Raw genomic sequence first — 27,749 nt, 5'->3', positions numbered from 1 at the left:
GCCTTCCTTGCGTCGGTCGAAACAGACCCGAGGTGGTGGGTCGCGTAGATCCGGCGAAGGAAAGAGCCGAACCTCCTGGTAGGTCCGGCCGAAGCCCTGGATGAGCTTGGACGGAGCTGTCGCACCCAAGAGAGGGGCCGAATGGGACTCCCGCACGTAAGAGGGACGCCTGCTCGTGAGGTAGTCGCGGGACAGGAAGAAACGGTCGCGTGAAAGAGCCTTGGACGCGGAAAGGAGTTCCGCCTGGACTGGGCTTTTAGCTCTCTGGATCTCTCTCTCTCTACCGCTCTCTATCTCTCGCTCTCTCTGTCGGGACCGGGACGAACGAAAAGCCACCAAGGCGTCGAATGCCCGTCTCCTCTATCTCTCCCGCTCCTTCTACATGCAAAAAGATCGCACTCGAGTGGATCTTCTGCCGTACCCGCTGAAACCAGAAGATTTGACTGAAAACAGAGCGGGATTTTAGAGGAAATCTAAGCCGTTTGATTCAAATCTTGATTTGAGATTTGAATTGAGCTAAGATTTGATGAATTGGGCTAAAATTGGGTTCGCGTTGGACCCAATTTGAATCGATTAGAGTCGATTCGGACCGAAACGGGTCAGATCGAGACAATTTTAAGAAATTGGCCTCGGATCGAGGCCAAAAAGTGCCGAATTGCGTCGCATTGAACTCGCCAACACTCGACGGGGTTCGATTGGTTTTGATTGGATTTAAATTAAATTAAGTTGATTTAATTTAATTAAATCGGGGTTCGATTTGAGTCAATTTCGTCTCGACGACATTCGATTGGGTCGATCGAGCACGATCGAGTCTAGTCGGGCTCGATCGGGGTCGGGTTGATACGAAAATATTCGTCAACAAAAGGACCCCCAATATGTGTGGTGAACGAAAAGAAGTGCGCCACACATATTGGCGTTGACCAAAGAATGATCAAACGAGATCTTCTAAATCAAATAGAGTATGATTTAAAAGAGAAAGAGAGATCTATAAAAGCCTAAACTTGGATTTAGGCAAGATCTACAAGGATATGGGGATTTCTATCTATCACCTTAAGGAATGAGTTTTAGATTACTCTTGAAAGAGAGTTTAGAAGTATTTTGTCAACTTCTAAAGAGGTCTCTAAAGACATTTGATATCTTTAGAGAGAATTTGATAAAAATAAAAGTTTTTGGTAACTTCTAAGAAGAATTCTAAAGACATTGGGTATCCCTAGAAAGATTTTGGATCCACTAGAAGTATTTTGACAACTTTTAAAAGAGATTTCTAAAGATATTTGGTATCTTTAGAAAGAATTTGATTTGATTAGAAGAAATTTGATAACTTCTAAAAGAGCTTAGGGATATTTTTCTATCACCTAAAGGCTAGGGGTATTTTAGCTACCACCTACAAAGCTTTCAAGGATGTTTTGGTTATCACTTGAAAAGATTAGAGACATTTGGTGTCTCTAAAGGGTCTTAGGGATATCTTGCTATCTCCTAAAAGTTAGGGGTATTTTGGCTACCACTTAAAGGGTTCTCAAAGATATTTTCACTATCATTTGAGAGGGGTTAGAAACCTTGAAGGTATTTGGAAGGTAATTGGCACCAATTAAAGGTAGACCTATAGAAAAGGTAATTGGCACCTATTGAAAAGCTCTAAAAGGTATTTTGGCAACCAATTAAAGGTAGAGTTTATCTTATTTTGGTAAGATAAAACTCAAAAGAGCTAAGGTCAAGAGTATTTTGACTACTCCTTAAGCCTTGAAGGTATTTGGAGTAAGGCTATCTATTTTGGCAAGATAAATCTTAACATTTGGGAAGACTAAAGAGTATTTTGGAAACAACTAAAAGTCTAGATTTGGGTAGACCTATAGATGTTCAATTTGGGTAGAACACGATCTAACGGAATGAGCTAGGAGAGACCTTAGAAGGTTTGAATTCTACCTAAACTCAAAAATTGATAAGAAGACTCCTATTTGGGGATGTCTACACTTAGCATTTGGTACTAAGATTTGAATTTGACTTTCATTTGGAGAAAGATTAATTTAAACTTTCCTTTTAGGGAAAGAAAGAGATGAACTTTCACTTGGAGAAAGATGAACTTGACTTTCCTCTTACAGAAAATTGAATTTTCTTTCCTTTTAGGGAAAGGTGAATTTTCTTCCCTTTTGGAGAAAGATGGAAGATGTGCAAGTTTGGACCGAGATTTTAATAATCCGGACCCAGTCCACAACCGGATGAAAAGAACATTTCCACTTGAAAGAAACATTCATTCATTGAAATTAAAATTTGCATACAATTAATTGTAATATTTCTTGAGGTAACGCCCATTGATAGGCAACATAGGACGTTCACCATTACAATCAATCAACTGGTAAGATCCACCTTGATAGGCCTTCTCTACCACAAAAGGGCCTTCCAAAGTAGGTTCGAACTTGCCACCTATTTTGCGATGGGCTATAATCGATCTGCGAAGAACTAGGACCAAGTCGCCAACCTTGAAAGTCCTAGGACGAACCAATTTATCATGGGCTTGAGCCATGCGGGCTCGGTACAACTCGAGGTTTTGTTGAGCAAGCAAACACTTCTCATCTAAACCATCGAGTTCCTCCAACCTTAGTTGGACATTTTTTTCACTTGTAACTTCATTATTTATTGCAATTCTAAGAGATGGGAGCTGTAACTCCAAAGGGAGAACCGCCTCCGCTCCATAGACGAGAGAAAACGGAGTGGCCTTTGTCGGGGTTCTATATGTGGTCTGATAGGCCCACAATGCCTCCACCAACTTTCATGCCATTGACGTTTGTTCTCATCTAAGGTCTTCTTTAGCAACTGAACTAATGTCTTGTTGAAAGCTTCAGCCAATCCATTAGCTCGAGGATAGTATATCGTACTATACCTCCAATCAATGCTATGTTTGCTAACAAATTGATTAATCTTGGTACTCTTAAAAGCGGGACCATTATCGGACATGATTAGACATGGAATGCCAAACTTGTATACGATATGGTCCTTCAAAAATTGCAGTACATGCCTAGTTTTGACTTCCCTCAGTGGTATGGCTTCAGCCCACTTTGAGAAGTAGTCGGTAGCAGCAAGTATAAACCTATGACCCTTTGAGGAAGGAGGATCAATAGGCCCAACAATATCGGTTCCCCAGCTTTCAAAAGGCCAAGAGGTTATTGTTGGATGCAAAACATTAGGTGGTTGATGCAAAACTACTCCATGTACTTGGCATTGGTGGCATTTTCGTGCTATTTCAACACAATCTTTAATCATTGATGGCCAATAGTACCCAAGCCTTTTAATTTTCAATTTCATTTTGGGGCCCAATTGATGGGTGCCACACAACCCCGCATGTACCTCGGTCACTATCTTGTGGGCTTCATCTTTTGCAAGACATCGCAACCACATTTGGTCAAATGATCGCCGATACAAGGTGTTGTTGATCAGTGAAAATGACATCGCTCTATTCTTTATTTGGTGAGCAACAGACTTCTCCTTTGGTACTTTACCATTTTGGAGATAATCAATGAATGGTTTGCGCCAATCATCTTCATCATCTACCACAAATGAAAACTCACCAAAAGGAGAAGGTTCATTCAAAATCTCAAAGTCAATAGGAGACAAAATTTGGCGATTTTGAACTTCTATTTGGATTGAACCCTTTTCAGGACACGACATCTCCTTAGCAAGCTTTGCTAGAACGTCCGCCGTAGCGTTTTGACCACGCAGTATTCTAGCCAAAGTTGCATTAGGAATTTGCTCGAACAGCTTCATGGCATATGAGTGGTATTTAAGCAAGTTGGGTTTTAAAACTTTGTAAGTTCCCGCAACTTGGTTAATTACCAACTGTGAATCGCCAAAAATTTTGATATTTTTAATTTCCATTGATATTGCTAATTCTAAACCAGTTATCAGAGCTTCATATTCCGCCTCGTTGTTTGTACAAGGGTCCGATAAACTGTAAGAATATCGCAATATAGCTTTATCAGGTGTTATGAATATCAAACCAACTCCAGCCTTACCAGGGAGAAGACTTTGTGGTTCAGTACCTCTTTGAAAAGAGGCCGCACCATCAAAATACAACTCCCAAGCAGGGCTTTCATGGTTATCCAAACTCATTATTTGTTCATCAGGAAGATCGTCGTTCAGGGGAGATCCTGCTGGTATTGGGTGTGCTGCTAGGAAATCAGCAAGAGCTTGTCCTTTTACAGCACGTTGGGGAGTGAAAGTGATATCGAATTGAAGTAGTATCATGGCCCATCTGGCTAAGCGTCCTGAGAGTGTTGGACGGGTCATGAGGTACTGAAGGGGATTGACCTTAGAGATCAGATTGACTTTATGAGAGAGCATGTAATGCCTAAGTTTTTGAACAGCGAAAATAAGGCATAAGCAATGCTTCTCAATGGAAGGGTAATTCATTTCAGTAGGAATCAGACGTCTGCTCAAGTAGTATAGGGCATTCTCTTTTCCTTCATTGTTGGTTTGGGCCAACAAAGCACCAAGAGACTCATATGAAGCCGTAGTATAAAGAATTAGTGGCTTCCACGGAATGGGAGCGGCCAAAACTGGAGGGGACAAAAGATAGCATTTTATACTATCAAAAGCTTTTTGGCAGCTATCATCCCAATAGAATTCTGAATCTTTCTTTGAAAGGGCTGCAAAGGGTTGGCATCTACCGGACAAATTAGATATAAAGCTTCTTAGATATGCCAACCTACCTTGGAAAGATCTTAATTGAGTAAGACTTCTAGGAGGTTTCATTTCTAATATCGCTTTGATTTTAGTAGGGTCGATTTCAATGCCACGATGTCGAACAACAAACCCAAGAAACTTCCCTGAAGTTACCCCAAAAGCACATTTTAAAGGATTCATCTTGAGGTCGTACCGACGAAGTCGTTCAAACACAACCCTTAAATCAAACAAGTGATCCTCTCTTTCTTTGCTTTTGACCACGAGATCATCAATGTAGCATTCAACTTTGTCATGAATGAGTTCATCAAAAATTCTGGTCATTGCACGCTGGTAGGTTGCACCAGCATTCTTAAGGCCAAAAGGCATGACCTTATAGTGTATATTCCAATGGGCGTTCTAAAAGCAGTGTATTGCTCGTCCTCCGGGGCCATTTTTATTTGGTTGTACCCCGAGGACCCATCCATAAAGGAAAAGAGACTGTGAGAAGAAGCAATGTCAATCATGAGTTCAGGGATTGGCAATGGGAATTCATCTTTAGGACATGCTTTATTCAAATCTCTAAAGTCGACACATACGCGAATCTGTCCATTCTTTTTCTTAACGGGGACAACACTGGCTAACCAAGAGGGGTATTTTTCCTCTCGAATAAAACCAGCTTCAATCAATTTTTTAACTTCTTCAATTACTTGTTGTTCAATCTCCAAACACATCCTTCTAGGAGCTTGTTTGACTGGAACAACATTTGGTTGAATGGCAAGTTTATGGACTGCTATGTCTGGATTTAATCCTGGCATTTCATCATAACTCCAAGCAAAACAGTCCTTAAATTATGTCAGGAGTACCATTTCATTGGCATCATTTTCGTTTAACAAAGTACTTATAAAAGTGGGGCGTGGATTTTCTTCAGTACCCAAATTAATTTCTTTAAGTTCATCAATCGTTGATTAGATTTATTCCTAAAATTCAGGGGGTGCATCCCTAATTTGAAGGTAATCTGGGTCGTTGCTAGCCTCTAAACATAACCTCTCAACAACATTGTAGGTTTCTGTAAAGATCATATCAACTTCCAGATTGTTGGTAATAACCAAACAGTACTCATCATCATCTATTGGTCCGACAGTGCCAAAGCCAAACGCCATATTTATTTTTCTTTAATTTGTATTTGGCATTCCATATATTTTCATGTTGTTTGGGCTTCGCCTTTGGACCACATAGAAGGAGCAAAACCTCTTTTAATCAAACTTTTTACACTAGCGGGATACCAATCAAAAGGTAGTTCTACCATTTCATTCAAAGAAAGATCCTCAAGTTCTACACCCACTTCTGAACTTGAGGGTTGATGTGCTTTATAAAAGACACGATCCTTCCCCACATCTTCTTCTAACTTAGGTGCAACACAAACATTCAAATCTTCTACTGTGCTTTCAGACAAAGAAGTTAAGGTCTTTACATACTCATTTAGCTTTTCAAATGTAGTGAAATTGGACACCTCCTCTTTCTGAGAGTTGTCCCCATCACATTTGACTCAGCTTTTGTATTGGACCCTGATCCTACATGGATGATGGGCCTTCTAGGAGTAGGTGGTGGAGGTGAGGCTTTGGTGGCCCTCATCCTCCACCCATCTTGACTTCTACCTCCTCTGCCACGATCTCTCCCACGAGCACGTTGTGCCAACCTACCTCCTCGTTGTGTTGAAGGAGGAGCAGGATTTCATCTAATCTTTTCTTCAAGCTCCTCTTAAAGGTGCTCTTGGACAAGTGTTGGAGACTTTTCTTTTGGTGCACTAGTTCCCACTTGATCTTCAGTTGGTACCACAGATCTAGAAAACACTGATAGCCTCTTTGGAACATAGTAAGAAGCATCTTCGTATTTCCCAACTTCATGCACACTAAATGGTTTCAAATCTCCCTTTATGCAGTACTCTACACCATTCCTTTCATATTTCATGCATTGGTGAAGAGAGGAAGGAACCATTTTGTTTTCATGGAGTCAAGGCCTACCAAGAAGTGCTTTAAATGAAGTTTCAGAATCAATGATATGGAATTTAGCCTCAGTTCTCAAATCCCCAATCAAAAGAGAAAGAGTGACAGAGCCTAAAGCCCTTTGCCCCTTTTCATTGAAGCCACGCAACATCATTTTGTCAGAACTTAGTTTTTGCGTGTCAACATTGAGATGGGCCAAAGTTCTTAGGCTCATTATGTTGACCGATGCACCCGGATCAACAAGCACTCTATTCAACTTGAAGTTGTCAATGTCAACAGTTATGTAAAGTGGGCGATTGTGATCTGAAGTACCTAGAAGTAAATCCTCATCAGAAAAGGTTACTCCAGGTATTCCTTTGAAGTGTAAAGCCTCCTCAAAGGAACACTCTGCGAGTTGAGCCAAACAAATTTCAGGATCAAGTAAAGCCTTGACCAAAGCCTCTCGCATTTCCGGAGAAAACACGAGAGCATCATATATGCTCAACCTCGCAGGTAGTTTTCTAAGGTGAGCTAGCACATTATAGTCCACTTTTGGTGGTCCACCACCCACTTTCTCTTGTGGAGCAAGTGTTGATGGAACCACACCCTCATTTTGGTTGATAGGTTCTTTTCCCTTATCTTTTTTGGATGTCATTGGAGATGGTACAACACGACCACTTCTGAGATTAATTTATGTTATCTCTTCAGGCTCAGAAGTTGAGGTCACGTCAACCAAAACCTCAGAATCTGATTCTTCTTTAACTTGATTTGTCTCTAAATCAGGTGACTCAGGCTCAATGACAATCTGTACTCCCTGTATTTTGTACATGGGTAGATCATCATCAGAACTAAATTCACATGATTCAGGCAATTGAGAAGACTCAGACACAGATTATTCATTTTCAGATTCAGAATGGACAGATAGCATGTACGCTGAAGGATTGTTCATTTCACTAACACCCTTTGGAACATACATGAAATCAGAAAGGGTAAGAGGCTTGGGGGATTTCCCCTTGCCATTTGGAAGGACAACTTGCTTGATTTTGGAGAATGGTTCTTCTTTTTCCTTTCCCTTCACCATTGACACTCTCTTTTTAAGAAGTTTCAAAGGTGAAGGACCCTTTCCCTCCATTGAGTTATTTGGAGGAACTCCAAATGCCTTTTTTATGGGCATTTGAGTTTCTTTTGAAAACTTCAATGGGGTGTTGAGTAACTTGTTTAGCATTTTCAAGGAAGATCTGGACAAAGACAACTTCCAACCCTCTGCATCTGTAAGCAACTCAACACTGCCCTTCTGGTTGAACACAGTTGGAGGGGAAACTGTAGTGGCTGACTCTGCTTTCTGTCCCTTGGTAGGGATGACCTCCACAAGAATAACCTTAGCGGACCCTTGTGAGGGGTTCACTAGGTATGCATTAGGAATTCTTATCCTACCAGACTTGTACTCACTTTCAACCCAATCTTTAAAGACAGCAATCTTCTAGAACATGACCCAACATTCTATGATAAGGGCAATAGTTTGGCTCATTGCTCTTATCAACATCTGCTGGTCTTTTGGGTTTAGGGAGTTAGAAATTGTCATCTTGAATCAAGGATTTGGAGATTTTCTTTGTAGCATCTCTCTTAAAAGAGTATTGTTGGTTGATCTTTTCTGTCAATCCCCTAGGATCTGTCTTTTTGGCTACCCTTTCCTTATCCTTTCTAGGCTGCTGCTCAGTGATCTTTCTAGGCTGTTGTTGCTAAGTGATCTGAATCTGCTTCCCCTTTTGAAAAGATAATGCTGACACACTGCCCTTTCTTTCAACTGCTTTCTGTTTGAATTTCTTGGCTTGGTCACCATTACTGTTATCTTTAAGGAATGACAACTGAGATGCTTCAGATTGCAAGCCAGAAGCTTTACTAATCAATTTTTCAAAAGTCCTAATAGTGAACCCTTTGAGAATGAGTGCTATAGGACCATGAATATTTCTTAGTAAAATTTCTATGGCGTGCTGTTCTTGGAGTTGTGGTTCACATTTTAGGCTAAGATTCCTCCACCTAAGAATGTAATCCACCAACCTCTCATTTGGCTTTTTCCTCTCCACCACAAGGTCCACTGTAACGTGATGTTGGGCCCCTGCAAACCTCTTTACAAACAAGGATTCCAACTCTAAAAAGGTCTTTACTGAACCATTTGGTAACTCAGCGTACCAGTCAAAAGCCACCCTTGAAAGACTGCTCACAAACTGTCTGAAGAGGAGAGCGTCACTGCCACCCACATTACAACACCCAGCTCTGAAGTGAGCTAAATGTTGACGTGGGTTTCCTATACCATTGAAGAGCTTGAAGGAAGGGGAAACAAAACCTTTGGGGTACTGTACCAAGTCAAACTCCTCGGGATAAGGTCTTCCTCTTTGAATAGAGTGACCTCCTTTCCCCTGTGTTATTGACTCATTAATCTGCTGACTAATAAAATCCTTCAAATCTTCCTTTGAAGGTTGGAGATTCTCTGACCCAGGTTCATTCTTCTCCTGACTACCAATATCTTCATCAACTTGTACTACCTCCTTAGCTTTTTCTGCACTAGTGGAGGGTTTATCAATTGTGTTTGGGGTCTTTTTGGGACCCAAAAGATGAGTAGTAAGGGCAGTCATGGCTGAAGCCATCTCATCTAACCTTTTAGACATCTCACTAAGCTGAGTATCTTTTTCTTTTAACTACTGAAGCAAGGCACGGATTTGGGGATTTTCACTCCCTTCCTCCTCCACTGGCACCTCCAACAACTCATCTGTATGAGGGTCTCCTGGAAGAGAGGATCCTCTTTTGCTATAATGGAGAACATAGATATCCTCCTCATCCATAAGATCGTCCTCATCAGGATTAAAATTTTCAATCAACTTTTTATAATTTTCCTCTTCCTCCTTGTCTCTCCTTTCATCCTCATCGATCTTTCTAAGGCTTTCTTTCAAGTAATCCATCATTTCTTCAATGGTTTTGCCTGTTGAAGGGTTGACATGAGAAGGATGATATTCTTCGTAACTGTTCACCTCCATTGGTGCTTTCGCTTTATCATCAGTATCAACATGAGTGGAAGAGGAAGAGTGTACTTTTGATGGAGCCACCACCTTGGGTCTCCATTCTTCCTTCACCCCAGATGAGGATGTATGGGATTTTTGGTGTCCCAAGTTTACCTCATCTAAAGGTGGAGTCTGAATGTGACTCCCAGAATGTGGCTCATCATGAGGAGTAGGAGGTCGGTCTTCTTTTGGAGACCTAAACCTAGTAGGTACATCAGATCTAACAGAACTAGAAAGGAAAGTTTGAGGGACCACTCGGCGATCAGGGTGATCAACCTTTGGTCTGCCACGAACCTCAGGTAGCGGTGCTGAGTAATCAACCAAAACAATCTGCTCACTAGCTGCCCTTTCCTGACGAGGCCCAGAACTATACCCATCTGTCAAAGCTGACACTGCTGGCTGCCTAGAGAATCTGCGCCTATCTCTTCGGGTTGGTTCTACAATCAGTCTGCTATCTTCAGGATCTCTATCCTCTTTTAGAAGTAGCTTAGCAAAAGAATAATTGTAAACGACTATCACGTCTAATCCTATAAAAAGGAAGAATCCTAACCTAAAGAAAAAGAAATCGTGATAAAATTAGGATGGTGACACGAAAGGCGTTACTCACCACTAGCACGTCATATCCTAAGCAAAAGAATAATACAAAACTAAAGGAAAATAAAACTGGATTAAACTAAGATGGTGTCACGAAGGATCCACTGCTATCGCGTCTTATCTTAAGGAAAGGAAAAAATCTAAACTTACAGGAAAAGAAAATTGGATTAAACTAGGATAGTGTCCACCTCTTGCATGTCTAAATCTTATAGAAAGGAAAAATCTTAACCTGATGAAAAAAAACTTAAATAAACTAGTATAATGCCACAAAGGACTTCATCCACCACTAGCACGTCTAATCCTAAGAAACGAAGCAATCCAAAGCTAAATGAAAAGAAAATTGTATTAAACTAGTATGGTGTCATGAATGGCATTGTACATGACTAGCACGTGTAATCCTATAAATAAAATCTTAACCTAAAAGAAAAGAAATCATGATAAAACTAGGAATGTGCCACGAAGGACGTTATTCACTGTAGCACGTCATATCCTAAGGAAATGATTAATCCTAAAATAAAGGAAATGAAAACTGGATTAAACTAAGATGGTGCCACAAAGGATATTGTCCACTACTAGCATCTAATTCTAAGAAAAGGAAAATTTCTAACCTAAATAAAAGAAAACTGGATTAAATTAAGATGGTGTCCGCCTCTAGCATATCTAATCTTACAAAAAGTAAAATCTTAACTTGAAGAAAAAAAAACTATAATAAATTAGGATGGTTCCACGAAGGACATTATACACCACAAGTGCATCTAATTTTAAGAAAAGGAAAATCCTAATGTAAAGGAAAAGAAAATTGGAATAAATTAAGACGATGCGATAAAGGGCGTTATTTACCACTAGCATGTCATATCCTAAGGAAAGAAAGAATCTTAACCTAAAAGAAATGAAAACTATGTTAAATTATTACAAGGCCACGAAGGGCATTATCTACCACTAACACGTTTAATCTTAAGGAAATGAAAAATCCTAACCAAAAGAAAAATAAACAGGATTAAACTAGGATTATTCCACGAAGGGCGTTATCCACCACTAGCATATCTAATCTTAAGAAAATGAAGAATCCTAACTTCAAGGAAAACAGAAAACTAAATTAAAATTAGGACGGTGCCACAAAGAGCACTATCCACCACTAACACTTTTAATCCTAAGGAAATGAAAAATTCTAATCTAAAGGAAAAAAAACTTGATTAGACTAGGATGTTGCCACGAAGGGCATTATCCACCACCTCCATGTCTAATACTAAGGAAGGGAAGAATCCTAATCAAAAGGAATTGAAAACTGGATTAAACTAGTATCATCCCAAATAAGGGCATTGTACATGACTAGCACATCTAATCTTAAAGAAATGAAGAATCCTAAACTCAACAAAAAGAAAATTAGATTAAACTAGGATGGTGCAACGAACGGCGTTATCCATCACTAATACATCTAATCCAAAGAAAAGGATTAATCCAAACCTAAAGGAAAAAAAAAAGTGGAGTAAATTAGGATGGGACCACGAATGGCATTATCCACCACCAGTACATCTAATTACGGTTGCTACGCTAACAGACACCTTTAATAATATATTAACTCAAGAAAGATAAAATTATAGACACTTGTAGAAATCAATCCTATATGATCCAATCTTTAGCCGTGATCCATTGGCAGTGCTTGGTGTATATCGTACCGTTATGCGAGTACATGCAGAAAAATATATGTATTAATAATAAATAGGAGAAACTAGATAAAGCCTAATAATATTTGTTATCATTAAAAATATAAGCTCGAGATCCTTGATTGTAATAGCGATAGAGCCTAGAGTGATCATAATCGGGCGACGAAGGTTGAAGGGATTTGTAGTCAAGCGATGGTGGTCGAAGGGATCGTTATCATGTGATATAGGTTGACAGGGATGATAGTGGTAAAGGTACCGTAGTCGAGTGATGTAGGTCGGAGAGATTGTAATCGAGCAACTGAGGTCAAATGGACTATAGTTAGGTTACAAAGGTTGGAGGGACGATAGTCGATGGACAAATAAGGTTGAAGAAATAGCATTCGATAGACGACGAAGGGCTATAACTGGGTGACGGTGGTCTACTGACCATAATTAATGGGCGACTATGGTCGAGGACCATAATTAGTGTGCGACAATAGTTGGAGTGGAGGCCCAATAGTGGAGGATGGAGTGAGGTTTGATGGTGATGATAGGGCGAAGGTACAACAACAAAAACCTAGCTAAGGTCCGACGGTAGACACCAATTGGACATCCGATGACAATTTGCTTGTAAATGTTTTGTGGCGGTGACCAAGCAGAGAGGGTTTGCCAATAGTGATGTTCTGGGATTTATACCCGTGGCTTCCTTTTCCCGTCCCAGAGAAGCCTCTTTGGCTGCTGTTCTAGGCCTCATGTTGGCCTTCTATTTACCCATTATGGATTGGTTTGGCAGGAGGAAATTAGGGGCAGTTTGGCTGCCTCTTTTCAACTGTATATATGGGTGGTTTTGAGAATAAAAGAAGAGAGTTATGTGAAGAATTTTTGGATCCAAAACCTGCGGATTTTCTTCTTGGAAAATCTTGCAAGCTTGTTCCTTTTCTTTTCTTCTTGGGAAAGCTTGCAAGCTTGTCCTCACTTCGATTTCGTCTTGGGCTTTTTCTATTTCTTCTCTCCGCAAGTGTCCACCTCATATGTATCTTTCTTCTCAATGATTGCAAGCTCCTTTAGGTGTTGTTTTATGTTTTAATCTATATGAAAGTTGTATCGTCCTTCGTTTTAAAAGTTTAAGCGTTGTATTTTCTTATTATAAAGGAAAACTTTTAGTTTTTTTTTTGCAATCTTAGTATTCTTGTAAATTTTGATTGCATCAACGTCTATTTATAAGGAAATAAAGAATATAAACCTAAATGAAAAAAAACTGAATTAAACTAGGAAGAAGGTAACATGAATAATGTGGTCCACCATTAGTATGTCTAATCCAAAGGATAGGAAGAATACTAACATAAAAGAAAAGAAAACTAGATTAAATTAGGATAGTGCCACGCAGGGCATTATCCACCCTTAGCCTGTCAAATCGTACGAAATAGAAAAATCATAACCCAAAGAAAAACAAAACTGGATTAAACTATCATGGTGTCACAAAGGGCGTTATCCACCACTTGCTCGTCTAGTCCTAAGGAACGGAACAATCCTAATCTAAATGGAAAGAAAAATGGATTAAACTAGTATGCTGCTACGAAGGGCGTTGTACACGACTAGCATGTCTAATCTTACAAAAAGAAAGAATCGTAACCTAGAGGAAAAGAATTTATGATTAAACTTGGATGTTGCCATGAAGGACATTGTCCCCCGCTAGCACGTCTAATCCTAAGGAAAGGAAGAATCCTATCCTAAAAAAAAAATACTGCATTAAAATAAGGATGGTGCCACGAAGGGCGTTATCCCCCAATAACACTTTTAATCCAAAGGAAAGAAAAAAATCAGAACCTAAAGGAAAAAAAATTAGATTAAACTAGAATAAAGCCACGAAGCGCGTTATCGAACCCTAGCTCGTCTAATTCTAAGGAAAGTAAGAATCATAACCTAAACTAAAAGAAAACTGAATTAAACTAAAGAAAAATTGGATTAAACTAGGATAGTGCCACGAAAGACATTATCCACTACTAGCATATCTAATCCTAAGAAAAGAAAAAATCTGAACCAAAAAGAAAGGAAAATTGGATTAAACTAGGATTGTGCCACGAAGGGCGTTGTCCACCACTAACTCGTCTACTCCTAAAGAAAGGAAGAATCCTAACATAATGGGAATGAATATAAAATGAAAACAAGGATGGTGCCACCTAGGATATTATCCACCACTAGCACTTTTAATCCTACAAAGAGGTAAAATCCTAACAAAAAAAATACTGGATTAAATTAGAATGGTGCCATGAAAGGTATTATCCACCACAAACACTTCTAATCATGTGGAAAAAAAAAGAATCTTGACCTAATGAAAAAGAAAAATGAAATAAACTAGGATAGTATTACGAAGGGTATTATCTACCACTAGCATGTTATATCCTAAGGAAAGGAAGAATCCTAACCTACATTAAATAAAAACTGATTTAAAACTAGGATTGTGCCACGAAGAGCATTATCAACTACAAGTACGTCTAATTTTAAGGAAAGGAAAATCCTAACCTAAAGAAAACGAAAATTGGATTAAATTAGGACGGTGCGACGAAGGGCATTATCCACCACTAGCACGTCATATTCTAAGGAAAGGAAGAATACTAACCTAAAGGACATGAAAACTGGGTTAAACTATGATGTGACCATGAAGGGCATTATCTACCTCTAGCACGTTTAATCCGAAGGAAAGGAAATCCTAGGCGAAAGGAAAATAAACTGGATTAAACTAGGATGGTTCCACGAAGGGTGTTATCCACCACTTACACATCTAATCCTTAGGAAAGGAGGAATGCTAACCAAAAGTTAAAGAAAACTGGATTAAACTAGGATGGTGCCATGATGGGAGTTATTTACCACTACCAAGTCAAATTTTAAGGAAATAATTAAGGCTAACCTAAAGGAAAAGAAAACTAAATTAAAACTAGGATGATTCCACAAAGGATATGGTCATCCAATAGCACGTTTAATCTTAAGAAAATGAAAAATATGAACCTAAATTTTAAAAAAAAGGGATTAAATTAGGATGGTGCCACGAAGTGTGTTGCCCACCTTAGAACGTCTACTTCTACGGAATGGTAGAATCTTCACCTACAGAAAAAATGGATTAAATTTAAAAAAAAAAAGGATTAAATTAGGATGGTGCCCCGAAGGGTGTTGCCCACCCTAGAACGTCTACTTCTACAGAATGGTAGAATCTTCACCTACAGTAAAAATTGATTAAAGTAGAATGGTGCCACGAAGGACGTTGTGCACGACTTGAACATCTAAAACTATCATGGTGCCACAAAGGGCATTGTCCATCACTAGCATGTCTAATTCCTAGGAAAGAAAAAATTTTAACCTGAATGAAAAGAAAATTATAATAAACTAGTATGTTTCCACGAAGGGCGTTATACATGAATAGTACGTCTAATCATATGAAAAGGAAGAATCAAAACCTAAAGGAAAAAGAATATTGGATTAAACTAGGAAGGTGTAACAAATGGCATTATCCACAACTAGCACGTCTAATCCTAAGAAAAGAAAGAATCCTAACCAAAAGGAAGAGATTACTGGATTTAAACTAGGATGGTGTCACGAAGGGCGTTATCCCTCACTAGCATGTTTAATCCTAAGGGAAAAAAAATCCTAACCTAAAAGAAAGAAAAATTGGATTAAACTAGGATAGTGCCACGAAGCGCGTTATCCACCCCTTGCTTGTCTAATCATAAGGAAAGTAAGAATCCTAAACAAGAGGAAAAGAAACTAAATTAAACTAGGATGGTGCCACCACTACCATGACAAATCCTAAGGAAAGGAAGAATCCTAACCTAAATGAAAAGAAAACTAGATTAAACTAGTATGGTGCCAGGAAGGGCATTGTACACAACTAATAGGTCTAATCTTACGAAAAAAAAGAATCCAAAACTAAAGAAAAAGAAATCTGAATTAAACTAGAATGGTACCATGAAGGGCATTTGTCCACCTCGAAAACGTCTAGTCTGAAGGAAAGGAATAATCTTAACCTAAAGGAAAAAAAACTTGATTAAACTATGATGGTGCCACAAACAAAGTTATCCACCACTCACACGTTGAATCCTATGAAAAGGAAGAATCCTAACCTAAAGGAAAAGAAATGGGATTAAAATAAGGATGATGCCACGATGAACATTATCCACCAAAAGCTCTTTTAATCGTAATGAAAGGTTAAATACTAACCTATATGAATAGAAAATTGGATGAAACTAGGTTGGTGTCACAAAGTGTGTTATCCACCATTAGCATGTCTAATCGAACGAAAAAGAAGAATCCTAACAAAAAGAAAAAGAAAATGTGATAGAACTTGGCAGGTGTCACGAAGTGCGTTATTCACCACTAACACGTCATATCCTAAGAAAAGGAATAATCTCAAAATAAAGGAAATAAAAACTGGATTAAACTATGATGGTGCCACGAAGGGTATTGTCCTCTACTAACACGTCTAATACTAAGGAAAAATTTTAACCTAAAGGAAAAGAAAATTATATTAAACTAGGATGATGTCCACACCTAGCATGTCTAATCCTACGAAAAAAAAAAAAAACATAACCTAAAAAAACACTGGAATAAACTAGGACGGTGCCAAGAATGACATTATCCACCATTAGCACGTCTAATCCTAATGAACGAAACAATCCAACCTTAAATGAAAAGAAAATTGTATTAAACTAGTATAGTGCCACGAATGACATTGTACACGATTAACACATCTAATCCTACAAAAAGGAAGAATTCTAACCTAAAGGAAAAGAAATCGTAATAAAATTAGAATGGTGTCATGAAGGACGTTATTCACCACTAGCATGCCATATCCTAAGGAAATGAATAATCACAAAATAAAGGAAATGAAAACTAGATTAAACTAAGATGGTGCCACGAAGGGTATTATTCACTACTAGCGCGTCTTATCCTAAGGAAAGGAAAAATTCTAACCTAAAGGAAAAGAAAACTGGATTAAATTAGGATGGTGTCCACCTCTAGCACGTCTAATCTTACAACAACAACAACAACATCAAGCCTTTATCCCACTATGTGGGTCGGCTACATGAATCTTTTTATCCTTTGTATTCAATTAAAGGTCAAATTCTTGTTTAAATATAATAAAGGAATGTCATTCCTAATATTTTCTAACGAAGACTTTTTAGGTCTGCCTCTATCTTTCTTAACATAAGTCAAATCTAATACCTCTAATCTCCTAACCGGGTCATTGGAAGGCCGCTGTTTTATGAGACCAAAGCATCTAAGGCGACTCTCTCTAATCTTATCTTCTACTGGAGCTATCCAACCTTTTCTTAGCATGTCTAATCCTACGGAAAGGAAAAATCTTAACCTAAGGAGAAAAAATTGGAAAAAACTAGGATGGTGCCACGAAGGACATTATCCACCACACTCACGTCTAATCCTAAAGAACAAAATAATCCAAACCTAAATGAAAAAAAAAATTCTATTAAACTAGTATGGTGTTACAAGTGGCATTGTACACGACTAGCATGTCTAATCATTCAAAAGGAAGAATTCTAACCTAAAGCAGAAAAGAATATAAGATTAAATTATGATGGTGTCATTAAGGGCATTGTCCAACACTAGCACGTTTATCCTAAGGAAATGAAGAATACTATCCTAAAAGAAAAGATATTTGAGTTAAAATTAGGATGATACCACTAAAGGCATTATCCCCCACTGACATATTTAATCCTGAGGAAAGGAAAAAGCCTAATCTAAAGTAAAAAAAATGGATTAAACTAGGATGGTGCTACAAAGCGCGTTATCCACAAAGGGGATTGTCCACCACTAGCATGTCTAATCCTAAGGAAAGAAAGAATCCTAATATAAAGGAAAAGATAATTGAATTCAAACTAGGATGGTGCAACGAAGGGTATTATCATCCCCCACTTGCACCTTTAATACTAAAAATCAAAACTTAAGGGAAAAAATTAGATTAAATTAGGATAGTGCCACGAAGCACGTTACCACCCCTAGCTTGTCTAATCCTAAGAAAAGTAAGAATCCATAACTAAAGGTAAAGAAAATCGAATTAAACTAGGATGGTACCACGAAGGGCATTCTCGACCACTAGCACGTCTAGTCCTAAGGAAAAAAAGAATCCTAACCTAAATGAAAAGAAAGTAGATTAAACTAGTATGGTGCCACGAAGGGCATTGTACACGACTAACAGATCTAATCCTATGGAAAAGAAGAATCCAAATATAAAGGAAAAGAAAACTGAATTAAAATAGGATGGAACCACGAAGGGCATTGTTCACCACTAGCACGTCTAGTCCTAAGGAAAGGAATAATCATAACTTAAAGGAAAAGAAAACTGGATTAAACTAGGATGGTGCCACAAAAGGCATTTTCCACCACTCGTACGTCTAATCCTATGGAAATGAAGAGTCGTAAACTAATAGAAAAGAAGCTGGATTAAAATAAGGATGGTGCCAAGAAGGGTGTTATCCACCACTAGCACTTATACTAAGGAAAGATAAAATCCTAAACTATAAGAAAAAAAATGGATGGTGCCATGAAGTGCGTTATCCACCACTAGCACGTCTAGTCTTACAGACGGAAAGAATCCTAACAAAAAGGAAAAGAAAACGTGATAAAACTAGGATGGTGCTTGCAAACCAAAAAATCCCTCCTTATTTTGAAATAGGATAAGTTGTAAATCTGCAAGCTCCCTAACGGTCTGGTCGGATATAAGGCAGTCCATGCAATGATACAAGCCAAGTTTCACCTCCAAGTTTGAAGATTTCCTCTCTGAATATTGAAATTGAGGATTGAGATAATGCATCGATGCATGTAGATAACAGTGTAACTATACCACCCATCGAGCATCAATGATATCCCAAATCTCTCTATAACTTGCCTCCTCTCCTCCCAAGTTATGTGCAATCAACTCCTTCACCTCATCCATAGCATTATAAATAAAACCTATGACTGATTTCTTCTCGGCATCTACTAAACGTATAACATGTACCAATGGTCTCGTGCTCAATATAGCATAGGTCACAGTCGCTCAAAATTTATCATTTAAAATTAGCCTTCGTATTTCCTTCCCCTCAGTTTCTTCCCCCATGCAGAATTAAGTCATTGTGTTGATGTAAACATTACTTTAAGAGATTGTCTCACATCCAATAAGCTCTGCAGTGTCAAAAATAAGATGTGGCAAACCTGTAGAATAAATTTGCATTATGAATTAAAAATGATTGGAAGTAAATAAATGTAATAACGAACCTAGTGATTGCAGGACGGATAATTTCCTTCTTTGAAAACTTTCTCATTAAAGCTAAGACCCATAAGTGATTGTATATGAACTTTGTGATCTTCTTCGCCCTTGAAAGAGCACTTATGTTGAGATAAATCATTAAGTTCCTCTAATATAAGATCAATGTAGTGTGCTGCGCAGGGTGTCCGATACATGTGTTTCCTCTTCTCCATCAACATCTGACCAGCTGGTTTGTATGCACTGGCATTGTCAGTCACCACTTGAACAATCAATTGCTCCCCAATCTCCTTAACAACCCCATCTAGTAAATTGAAAATGAATTTAGCATTTTTAACCTCATCTGAAGCTTCAACTAATCATAAAAACACAATGTCATAAAGATTGTTGATAAGGATATTAATCAAGCTCATGCTCTTTATGTCATAAACCCCATCTGACATAATGGTAACACCAATCTCAATCCTTGTCCATTTAATTTCATCAATGCTATGCTCTATGTTTTGCAGCTCCTTTAAAATCCATTTTCGCAACTCGTACATGGAAGGTGCCTTCAACCCTCTCCCACACAACCCTACAGACCGTCGCATATTGAAGTAAGCCAATGATGTCGCAAAATGAAATAGTATGACATTCTAAAAAAAGAAAAAATCTGCCAAAATCTCGACCCTCTTTGGTACCAATCGTAGGCATCATCTGTGCTTGTCCTCTATCCTCTCCTGGAGTAGTCATATATTGGTCCATAGGACCCCGCGCACCTCTATTATATATAGTGGAGGAAGAGCCCTTTCCACTCTCGCTCCCAAAGTAAGCACCATGTTCGACCCTTTTATCAAATTGCTCCTATTGTAAATATTTGGCCGTCATACTATTTTTCATATAAGCTGTAATTTCCTCCTTCACGTTATCCGGAACATTCGCACAACGTGCTACATTCTTATGTGAGCCGGATAAGTGTTCCTTCATGCGAGTTACTCCTCCCTTCACCACTATCACAAAAATTATATTTTAAATAAACATACATCTTCTCACCGCCTTTTACATCAACTTGTATACTGTACTTCCAAGAAGGATCATGCCTCAATGATGTATTAGACTTTTCTTGCCCCTAACCATATTTCCTAAAGCACAAATGCAAAATTAAAAATAAAATCTCTAAAAAATTAAAACCCTAGATTTTCTTTCATTTAAAAAATCTTTTGTTGAACTAAAAGAAATACCTAAAATCATTTGTGGACTTCTCCTAGAGGGCGGACGGACACTTCCAGCTTTCCAGAGTGAGGCGACATCGACGGGAGAGGCGGCGGGAAGGAGGTCGAGTAGACGTGCGGAAGATCTTGCGAGCTGCGGGTTTTTTTGCATGCTTGGTTTCGGGTAGGCTGTTTGAAAGGGGAGGAAGAAGCTTATTTCACTTAAACTTAAGTGCGTGGGTACGATTATTAGAGGCGGGCGCCTCACACGGAATTGCGTAATTTCGCCTTGAGGCGCGCCTCATAGTGGAGGAGGCGTACGCCTCATGAGGAACCAGAATTGCCTAGGCAATGAGGCAATTTTGACCAGAATTGCACAGAGGCGTGCCTCTGATTGCGCAATTTTAAACTATGCTACAAACGGAAGGAATCCTAACAAAATAAAAAAGAAAACCTGATAAAACTAGGATGGTGCCATGAAGGACGTTATTTACCATTAACACGTCATATCCTAAGAAAAAGAAAAATCCCAAAATAAAGGAAATGAAAATTGGATTAAAATAAGATGGTGCCACGAAGGGAGTTCTCCACTACAAGCGCGTCTAATCCTAAGGAAAGGAAAAATCCTAACCTAAAAGAAAATAAAATTAGATTAAATTAGGATGGTATCCACCCCTAGCATTTCTAATCCTACGGAAAAAAAAAATCTTAACCTAAAGAAAAATACACTGGAATAAACTAGGATGGTGCCACGAATGACATTATCCACCCCTAGCACGTCTAATCCTAATAAATGGAACAATCTAAACATAAATGAAAAGAAAATTGCATTAAACTAGTACGGTGCCACGAATGGCATTGTACACGACTAGCACGTCTAATCCTATAAAAAGGAATAATCATAACCTAAAGGAAAATAAATCGTGATAAAACTAGGATGGTGACACGAAGGACGTTGTTCACCACTAGCACGTCATATCCTAAGCAAAGGAATAATTCTAAAATAAAGGAAAAGAAAATTAGATTAAACTAAGATGGTGCCACGAAGGGTATTGTACACTACTAGCGCGTCTTATCCTAAGGAAAAGATAAAATCCTAACTTAAAGGAAAAGACAATTGGATTAAACTAAGATGGTATCCACCCCTAGCATGTCTAATCCTACGGAAAGGAAGAATCTTAACATTAAGAAAAATATTGGATTTAATTAGGATAGTGCCACGAAGGGTCTAATCCTAAGGAACGAAAAAATCCAAACCTAAATGAAAAGAAAATTGTATTAAGACGAAATAAAAGAAATGAAAACTGGATTAAACTAAGATAGTGCCACGAAGGGTGTTGTTCACTACTAGCACGTCAAATTCTAAGAAAAGGAAAATTCCTAACCTAAATAAAAAGAAAACTAGATTAAACTAGGATTGTGTCCACCTCTAGCATGTCTATTCCTACAGAAAATAAAAATGTTAACCTAACGAAAAAAACTAGAATAAAGTAGGATGGTGCCACGAAGGGCATTATATACCACAAGTGCGTCTAATTTTGAGGAAAGGAAAATCCTAACGTAAAGGAAAAGAAAATTGGAATAAATTAAGACGGTGTGATAAAGGGCGTTATTTACCACTAGCATGTCATATCCTAAGAAAGAAAGAATCCTAACCTAAAGGAAATGAAAACTGTGTTAAATTATGATAAGGTCATGAAGGGTATTATCTACCACTAGCACGTTTAATCTTAAGGAAAGGAAAAATCCTAGATAAATGGAAAATAAACTGGATTAAACTAGGATAGTTCCACGAAGGGTGTTATCCACTACTAACACATGTAATCCTAAGGAAATGAAGAATCCTAATCAAAAGGAAAAGAATACTAGATTAAACTTGTATGGTTTCTCAAAGGGTGTTGTATATAACTAATACGTCTAATACTACGGAAAGGAAGAATTTTAACTTAAAGGAAAAGAAAACTAGATTAAACTAGGATGGTGTCATGAGGGGAATTATCCCCCACTAGCACGCCTAATCCTAAGGAAATAAAGAATCCTAACTTGAAAGAAAATAGAAAACTGAATTAAGACTAGGACGATGCCACAAAAGGCACTATCCACCACTAATACTTTTAATCCGAAGGAAAGGAAAAATTCTAATATAAAGGAAAAAAAACTTGATTAAACTAGGATGTTGCCACGAAGGGCACTATCCATCGCTTTCACGTCTATTCCTAAGGAAAGGAAGAATCCTAACCAAAAGAAATTAAAAATTGGATTAAACTAGTATCGTCCCAAGAAGGGCATTGTACATGACTAGCATATCTAATCTAAAGAAAGGAAGAATCCTAACCTCAACGAAAGAAAATTAGATTAAACTAGGATGGTACTACGAACGGCGTTATCCAACACTAATACGTCTAATCCAAAGAAAAAGAATAATCCAAACCTAAAGCAAAAAAAAAGTGGAGTAAACAAGGATAGGGCCACGAATGACATTATCCTCGACCAGGACATCCAATCCTAAGGAAAGAAAAATCCTAACTTAATGGAAAAAAAAAACATGATTAAATTAGGATGGTGAATAATTGAAGAAAAGAATATGGAGAAAGCGAAACAGGGAAAGAAGGAGATGGAAACAAGTAATAGATAGGCAAGCCTCATGTTTTAAGAAGAAGATTGGATCACCAAGGATGTTTCATGTCTCTCAGCATAACCTTTTTGCAAGCAGTACTACAAGAATTTACATTAACCACCAGTAAGAAGCCCCGAATCGTAGAAGTTCCAAAAGAGTTACATTAACTACCCACTAGTAGCACTAGCCTACAAGGAGTGAATTGATTGAGTACAATTCAAAATTCACAATTCTGATCAACATTAGCCTTATCCCAACTATTTAGAGTCGGCTTTACAAATAATTATTTTTCTTTTTGAAAATTCAAACTGATTATCACAGTATAATATTTTAGATCTCTGACTGACATTATTCTGTTTATCAAGCCAATGAGAATCATATGTCGTAGAGATTCACTAAATAGAATTAGTATAGTTTATTGGCCTGATATTTATTCTTTACTTTGTAGTTTTAGCAACATAAGAAGATAACATTGTGCCTTGCTAATCAAACAATGCTTCACCGTTTACCAACTTGGAGCGTAAACTTGTTTCATTATCATTAGAAGAATTAATTTTTTTTTCATTTTATTAAGCTTTTGCACCGAAAAATGTGATGTTATTTCTACCTATGGCATTGATGGGAAGGATCTTAATTTTTTGGAATAGAATATTATACCTTTTCCCCCTTTTCAATCTATTCAATCTATCCTAAATATATATTATGGCATAAAATATCATGCTCTGGATTCAAGAAAAATGAGATCTAACACATCTGCACTTTTATTGCTTGCTTACATAATAATTGATTGAACTTCAACTGCATTGATGTAGCTCTAGGTCATTACTTACATTGGTCATGATGTGCCTGTATTCTTATATAGTTTCCTTTTTGCAGGATACTCTTGATGGTATTGAGTTTGCTAGGGGAGATTCATATTCAAATTGGGGCTCTGTTCGAACATCAATGGGACATCTAGAGCCATTTCAACTGAACTTAATTGCAGTTGGGAACCAGGATTGTTTCAAACAAAATTATCGAGGTGCATATTTAATTTCAGAGAAAAATATCAAATGGGTCAGTCTCTTTGCAGGAGATTATTTTTATCCCAGACTATAAATTTGTTTTAGTCTATTGATTTCTCAAATATGATCCAAAATAGTTCCTCTATGAAATTATTTTGGATTAAATTTGAGAACTGAAGAGGCTATTTCGGATTAGATTTGATGACTTATTAGATAGTCTAACACTAATGACTAAATTGAACACATAAGATATTCTAGGACTAAAATGACCCTCTATAAATAGTTTAGAGACTATTTTGTCCTTTTTATCTTTATCTTTGTTTCGTGGTAATAATTGCTTGAAAATGTTGTTACATTATGTGAGATTTTGCATATAAAGTGAAACATTACTTGATATAATTTTTAATTTTATAGTTTTACCTATATGGTTTAGCTTCTATTCAAGGATTACCTTAATTTTTTTGTTTTGAAAGCTAAATTAACTCAAATTATATGCATATAATCTTGATGCCAAGATTAACTTTCTTGCATAAGAGATTTATGTTTCAATGAAAATTTGAATTTTCTTGCATTAATACTTATATCAAGATACTAATTCTGGTAGCTAGACTTCTATTATGATACAAGTGAAGGTGTTATTTGAAAAACCATCAGACCATTCCTAAGCAAACTGCATTATGTTATACAACATAATATAATTATATGTTTGACTTCTCCAGACCACTAGAGATTACAAGCAATTGCTCTTTAACAAGAGGAGGATTTTAGAGCAACCTTCTATGATAAAGTTGATTAAAAACCCTCGATGACCTTATTGATGTATAACACCTTCACTTGTTATGATTAAAATGAAACTTACACATCTTCTCTTGTGCAGTTCTATCTTTCATACACTCATTGCAAGATTTCTTGACAGATGAAACTAGGTTTCAAATCTAACAACATAGACCACTTAGTCTTTCCCATTGAGTATGCCAAAGGCTCTCTCTCTCTCTCTCTCCTCCTCAGTTCTGCTCCCACCTCCCTCATCTTCCTCATCTTCACAGACAAGGAGAACCTGAAGAGTTCGTCAACTTTTTGAATTGTCCCCCATTTCCCCCTCCAATCTTCTCCTTGGGTGCTTCCTTCTGCCCCCCTGGTGCTCCCCCTTTCGATGGTAAGAAGGTGGTAGTCATCTTGTATGATCCCCCAGAATAGTTCCCTCGAGCTTGTCTTTATAATCTCTTTTGATCTTCCACCAACTGTGCCAGTTCCATAGCCTTTCCCAGGTTCTTCGGCTCCAGCACCATGATTGCTATTCGGATCTCTGGTTTCAACCCATTCATGAAGTTCCCTTCCAAGGCTGACTCTGAAATGTGATCTAATCTGCTAGCTAAGTACTCAAACCGGTTCTGATAATCTGCAACAGTCCCCTCCTGAGTATAGGCAAAGAATTGCTCATAGAAGTCTCCTCCCCCATCGGATCGAAAACGCTCTAATAAGCAATCTTTGAATTCTCTCCAGCTCCGGATGGGCTCCCTCCTGTCACGCCATTGATACCATACCAAAGGTTTTCCTTCCAGACACAAACCCGCCGCTGTCAACTTTTTATCCTCTGTCAACCCGTTGACAGTGAAGTAACGCTCTACTTTGTAGATCCAACCATGGTCGTCTTCACCCTCAAAGATGGGCATCTTCAGCTTCCTCATTCGTGGGTCTCACTCGTGTCCCCTGAATCCTCCATACCCTCCCATCCCTCGGAGATGAGGTGCTCCCTAACTATCACGATCTTCCCTCCGGCAATTATACCTGAACCCTTCGTCATATTCTCCTCTTCTCCCTTCAAAATCAGCTCCTCGCCGATGGAATTCCTCCCTTCTTCCGATGAAATCAGCACCCCTTCGATCATTCCCCAAGCTCATCTCTTCTCTAGAAAGTGGCTCTAGAGGCGACATGTCGTCCTCCCCCTCAATGACCTCCACTTCCGGATTTCTCCTCCCCCTAAAGGGATTGTATTTCTTCCCCCGACGTGGCCTCCGGTAGTCTTTCTTACTTCCAACGTCGTCGGATTTGTCTTCATCTCCAGTAACTTTTTAAGCATTTCTTCCATGACAGTGAACTTCCTCTCCAACTTTTCATTGTGGGTGGTGATTTGATTTTGAAAATAAAAAAATCTTTCCTCCAAATCGGATTTCAATTGTCCGACTTTGCCTTCCAAGACTTCTACCTTCTCTTGGCCATCGTTGAAAGTTCGTTCGGGATGTTCAGCCCTTATGAACTTAGTCCCAAGCTAACCAAGAGGGATATCTTCTTCTGGAAACGAAAACTCCGCTGAAATCACAGGAATTCAGCCACCAACGGTCCCAAAAAAGACGCTCTGATACTAATTTGATAGGAAATACTTGAGTCCTCAAGTAAACCTAAGGTAATACTTGAGTTCGCAAGCAAACCTAAGCCAAAAGGATGAGCAAATCACAAAAATTCTGCTGCTGACAGCAGAACACAACACCATAACAGAGAAATACAAAGGGAAATCTGGGAGAAAACCAAACAAACGCTTGTATTCCACTAGTAGAAGAATAAAAACATCAAAGATACAATTGTTCTTCAATCCAAGAGGATGAACTACTCTCCAATCTCCAGCGATGCCAAGAGTCCAAAAGAAAGAAAACCCCTAGATCTAAAATTGTCATTCAAATTCAAGATGACAAACAAATTCCCCCCAATTTCCAAATTAAACACAAAGGAAAATTAAAAACTTCCTAAAATAGCCCCAACATTCAAATTTTCCCTCCTAAGATGAATTAAGCCAAGCCTGGCCCACCTCTAGATTCCCCCCCCCCTCTCTATTCCGCCTTGAATAAACATGGACCGGTCCGGCCGGCCGCTCCTGGGCCGGCGGCACATCATTGTGTAAGTACTATTTGGCTCTCCGAAACTTCATTTGCGAGGAATGATAGTTTTGTCTCTGCTTTAGTGGATGAAAATCTAACCTAGGAGTCATTTCATTTGTTCTTCGAAACATAAATTTTTTATTATTTTTTTATTTTTTATATGCACATTGACTTCGTATGGACAGGAAACTACCTGAAGTTTCACTCTCTCGTAAAAGCTGCCTATCCGGATATCAAAATTATTACAAACTGCGATGCTTCTTCACAAGAACTTGATCATCCTGCTGATCTGTATGATATTCATGTAAGAATGTGGATAGTGTCCTGTTCTGAAGTTTGTAAGACTAATCTCACTTTCTTCAGTGCATTGTGTGCAACATAAGTAGGAAAACAAACTATTATGATCCTGGTTACTTTCTAGGTTTACACCTCTGCTTCAGACATGTTTTCTAGGGTTTATCAATTTGATCGCTAAAGCGTATTGGTCCCAAGGTAAGGTGAATTGAAGGCTAAGTATCCTGTCAATTTTCAAGAAGCCCTGGTATGTAATTTTGTAGACGGTTGGTTCTTTTTATTCCCAGGCTTTTGTTAGTGAGTATGCTGTGACTGGAAGAGATGCTGGGAGAGGAAACCTTTCAGCAGCATTAGCAGAAGCCGGCTTTCTTATTGGATTGGAAAAAAATAGGTGATTTAACTTTTCCTTGAAGATATTGACCATTTTTTGACTTGCTATACCTTGAGTGTGTTGCAACCCATGACCCCGAGTTTGAGATTTTGATGATGCCAAATAATGAGTGTTTTGGAACCGTTTTTCATTGATTATTATTTTATTTGTTATTTTCGTTGAGCACTAACATTTCAGGAAGATCACAAGTGACT

At 38.2% G+C, this 27,749-nt stretch overlaps 3 protein-coding genes across 3 annotated transcripts in view; 1 reads left to right on the top strand and 2 right to left on the bottom strand.

Moving 5' to 3' along the window:
• LOC110108341 overlaps positions 1-2,521 on the bottom strand; it is a 13,301-nt gene extending 10,780 nt beyond the window's left edge. The window contains exon 1 of the mRNA XM_028693700.1: positions 2,322-2,521. Within this exon, the coding sequence (XP_028549533.1) occupies positions 2,322-2,521 (200 nt within the window). The remainder of the gene's footprint in view (positions 1-2,321) is intronic.
• A 110-nt stretch (positions 2,522-2,631) lies between these two features.
• On the bottom strand, positions 2,632-4,998 carry LOC110101213. Its single transcript, XM_020829013.2, has one exon. It carries the CDS (start codon positions 4,996-4,998, stop codon positions 2,632-2,634), a length of 2,367 nt encoding a protein of 788 aa, XP_020684672.2.
• Positions 4,999-19,726: 14,728 nt separating this feature from the next.
• Positions 19,727-27,345, top strand: LOC114579366 (alpha-L-arabinofuranosidase 2-like). Its single transcript, XM_028693699.1, has 4 exons — positions 19,727-19,733; positions 23,856-24,014; positions 27,056-27,174; positions 27,292-27,345. The coding sequence occupies exons 1-4, from the start codon at positions 19,727-19,729 to the stop codon at positions 27,343-27,345; spliced, it is 339 nt and encodes a 112-aa protein (XP_028549532.1).
• The last annotated feature ends 404 nt before the right edge of the window (positions 27,346-27,749 follow it).

Source organism: Dendrobium catenatum, unplaced genomic scaffold, assembly GCF_001605985.2.
Source record: "Dendrobium catenatum unplaced genomic scaffold, ASM160598v2 fragScaff_scaffold_334, whole genome shotgun sequence".
Taxonomy (NCBI): Eukaryota; Viridiplantae; Streptophyta; class Magnoliopsida; order Asparagales; family Orchidaceae; genus Dendrobium; species Dendrobium catenatum.
Note: the sequence above shows the minus strand (reverse complement) of the source record. Positions and strands in the feature narration are given on the sequence as shown.